Source organism: Sinocyclocheilus anshuiensis, unplaced genomic scaffold, assembly GCF_001515605.1.
Source record: "Sinocyclocheilus anshuiensis isolate Anshui unplaced genomic scaffold, SAMN03320099.WGS_v1.1 scaffold996, whole genome shotgun sequence".
NCBI lineage: Eukaryota > Metazoa > Chordata > Actinopteri > Cypriniformes > Cyprinidae > Sinocyclocheilus > Sinocyclocheilus anshuiensis.
In genome coordinates this window covers 10,287-14,220 of record NW_015548233.1, presented here as the reverse complement: position 1 = coordinate 14,220, position 3,934 = coordinate 10,287, and the positions used below count along the sequence as shown (strand labels likewise).

Below are 3,934 nucleotides of genomic sequence, written 5' to 3'. Positions count from 1 at the left end.
TACTAAGGCTATAGGCAGGTGAGTTTTTTTTTCAGGGTTGGAGCTGAACTCTGCAGGACCTAGGATGACTTGAGGGTGAGTAATTTATGGGCTAATTTTCATTTTTGGGTGATCTAACCCTTTAATATAATAAATTGGCCAAATATTTGGAGAAAATGAATGAATGTCATTCCCAAAAGTGCCCCGTAAGTTTTGGGGCCACTGTTTTTAATATATACAGTAAGATCAGAAACTGGGATGGGGGTTGCCATTGTGTGACTGATACACTGATATACTGATATACTCATTTTCTGGTTTCATGTTCTTGTGTGTGTGTGCGTGTGTGTGTGTGCGTGTGTGTGTGTTTCTTTCATCAGTGGCACTTTACTTGTCCTTCTCAAACTCAAAAATCCAGCAAGGAGCTGGTGTCTCATGTTTTATTCACAAAGCAATCATCAAACCTGCCGCCGTCTGACCAGAATCGGCCCTTCAGCTCGTGGCTTCTGTTTCTCATGACTAATGCATGACACAACGCCAGTCCACGCCCAGCTCTACTAACGCAACTCTTCCTTGCTCAGCCTTTATACCAACTTGTTTGTCACCCTTTACTATCATCCCAGAATCATCTGCTATATATAACCAGCTGGAGGAAACACATGCGGTCTATTGTGTTCCACAGATACAGATGCGTGCTCATATGATTTATCGGAGCAGATAAATGACAGAACGTAAGCTCTCATCTGGATTATTCATTACGTTGAGTGCAGGAGGTACCTATGGTAATGGTAATCGAAGATGCCATACTCAGGCTATAGCTGTTGCCATGGCGCGCCAGTAATGACAAAATTCTTAAAATTATATCTTGATATTATTTTGTCAATATACAGTATAGATCTTAATATTTTGCATTATTTTTGCAGGGCTTCTTTACATACACCTGCCTGTTCAGGTGTGCTTGAATAAGTTTAAAGCTTAACTCTTCAGGACAGTGTCTCCAGAAGCAGGGTTGAAGACCTCTGCTTTAGAAGAACCAACTTTACCCATGAATAACATGGTCTTTAGAAAGTGTAATAAAGAAAATCTAAACGAAGGTTCATGGGGAGCATGTTCATCTAAGCACGTCAACTGCAATGGACGAGTAAGCATATATACTGTATATACTACTGATTATTTCACATCTAATTTTTTCCAGCATACCTCTACTACCCCGCTTGACCTTTGTATCTATTTACTGCTGAATTAATTTCAGGTAGATATACTTTAATCTCAAGTCAGATTCTCAATCATAGACAGCTAGCCTAACTGGTTTAATGTGAAACTGTAAAATAATAAGTATCAAAGTTATCATGATGCTCACAAGTATCCATTATATCACCCAGCCATATCTACTTCCATGAATTAAAATAAAAAACTAAAACAGTTTTTCACATGGTTACATAGATTACAGCTCCTCTAGGTGTGTTTCTCTTCCCTGAGCTCTCTGTTTGTTAATGCAGTTTATTTGCCCATAATAGTGGAGGGAAACTGCAATGTCACGCTGCTCTCAAGATGGCATCAAAACAACTTCATTAGGAAAACGTGATTAGAGCAAACTGCAGACATAATGTAATGAGGGCTGGAGGGAACACATTTACCTCGTTTCTTGTCAGAAGTAATGGAATTTCCATTATAGGACTCAGAGCCACATGCAGTCGCTCCATCAAAATTGCTGGAGAAGACAAGAATGCTTGATACCAGTTGTATTTGCAAAACAAACAAACAAAATCCTTTTTTTTTTTCAATTTTAATTTCACTTTAGTCCCACCTGCTGAGTAGACCAGAGACACAGGAAGGTGAATCAGTGGCCGACCATAGCCCAGTCTTTCAAACTGGAGATAGATAAAGGTACAGTTCTTTAATATAGCAAATAATTGTAATACAAATGCATTAATTAAAGATACTTGGTTTGACTGCTACTCACCAGAGGTGTCAACCATTCAAAGACATTGACAGACTCCCCATCATTGATAAAGTAGACCTGTCCACTCTGAAAATCACAAATAAGCCATGAATACACTATAAATATCTGGGTTCAAAACTGCTGATTGAAATAAATAAATAACCATCATGCCACACATACCGCCACAAAGGCTTTATCTGCAGTCAGTGCATCTGCTGCTAAAACATGAGCCATCACCAAATTATCCACATGCACCCAGTTCATCTTGGCATTAGGGTCCCCAAAACAAAAGCTGAACAACCTCCTCTCCACATTCACCTGAGAAGAGAATCATAAAACTTTGTCTCTGCATTCTGCAATCTGACTTCACAGAGATAACAACACTCTCTAACTGAGGGACACTAGTTTGTGTAGAGATTACATGAGGTAGCACGGGCATGCATGTCTGTATGTTGAGTCAAAGCAAAAACATAGAAAGCATGCATGTATCTGTATGAAAAGTGACAATAGAAACACAAAAAGCCATGTGTCTGTATGTAGAGCCAAAACAGAGGCACAGAGAGTCTTGTGTCTGTACGTACCCTTACGCAAAGAAAATATATTTCCTTAGATATGCATGATCAATATATGAAATGCTTTAACAGTATATTGAAAATATACAGAATAATATATTGTGTTAATATATAACAATATATGGAATAATACATAAGGAATTGCCGCTTTTCATATATTGAAAAATATGTATACTATATATACCTAGTCAACAACAGCTCAAGCACACTTGCATGTACTAAGGTATTTAGCAAAGAGTCTATCACTGTGCTGAAGAGTACAGAACAGATCCCATTATTTTTTAAATAAAGTATTCTATAGTCTTAATGGTGTTCATTAACCACAGGCTCTACTTCTCAGCACAACGGTAACCCCAAAAACTAATAAATAAAAAAAATTATAGAACATTAAGCGCTAACAGATCTATTAATATTGAGCAAAAAAAAACAAAAAAACACATGAAATGACATTTACTCTCCTTTAACAGTCAGAAGCAAAGCATGCTGGAAACAAGAAATCTGTTGTAATTCAAACATAAGGAATTGCCGCTTTTCATATATTGAAAAATATGTGACAATTTACTTATATATCATAATGTATGTAATTTTATATTCAGTAATACACTGCATAACATATAGATGTAAATGTGATAAGAAATGGTCTTGTGTGTATATAAATATATTGAACATACATTTACTCATGCAGTATGTGTGTGTGTGTGTGTGGTGTCCATTAACCACAGGCTCTACTTCTCAGCACAACGGTAACCCCAAAAACTAATAAATAAAAAAAATTATAGAACATTAAGCGCTAACAGATCTATTAATATTGAGCAAAAAAGAACAAAAAAACACATGAAATGACATTTACTCTCCTTTAACAGTCAGAAGCAAAGCATGCTGGAAACAAGAAATCTGTTGTAATTCAATCTGTGAATGTGTGTATATATGTGTGTACATACATTCACATTTATATGGGAATATGTATGTACAATATATGTACACAATAAAGGATACAGACAGTGATGTGTCTGTATGTAGAGTCACAGCAGAAGTACAGACAGTCATGTGTATGTCTGTAGAGTGACAGCAGAAACACAGACAGTCATGTATATGTCTGTAGAGGCACAGCTGAAGCACAGACAGTCATGTGTCTGTATGTAGAGGAACAGCAGAAGCACAGACAGTCATGTGTCTGTATGTAGAGGTACAGCAGAAACACAGACAGTCGTGTGTCTGTATGTAGTCATAGCAGAAGCACAGACAGTCATGTGTCTGTATGTAGAGGTACAGCTGAAGCACAGTCTGTAACAGGAGCCTCTCACAGACTCCATTAATATTGTACAGCTCTGGGCACATTGGCAACGCTGAGGCTGCAGAGTACAACTGTCTGGGACCTGTGTGTGTGTGTGTGTGTGTGTGTGTGTGAGAGAGAGAGAGAGAGAGAGAGAGAGAGAGAGAGAGA

At 37.7% G+C, this 3,934-nt stretch overlaps 1 protein-coding gene across 1 annotated transcript in view; it reads right to left on the bottom strand.

The window, feature by feature from the left end:
* Window positions 1-3,934, bottom strand: part of LOC107654653 (putative short-chain dehydrogenase/reductase family 42E member 2) — a 15,855-nt gene that overhangs the window by 1,849 nt on the left and 10,072 nt on the right. Inside the window, exons 8-11 of the mRNA XM_016441834.1 lie at window positions 2,099-2,236; window positions 1,940-2,005; window positions 1,784-1,847; window positions 1,614-1,687 (exon numbers count right to left, since the gene is read on the bottom strand). Of these exons, the coding sequence (XP_016297320.1) occupies window positions 1,614-1,687; window positions 1,784-1,847; window positions 1,940-2,005; window positions 2,099-2,236 (342 nt within the window). The remainder of the gene's footprint in view (window positions 1-1,613; window positions 1,688-1,783; window positions 1,848-1,939; window positions 2,006-2,098; window positions 2,237-3,934) is intronic.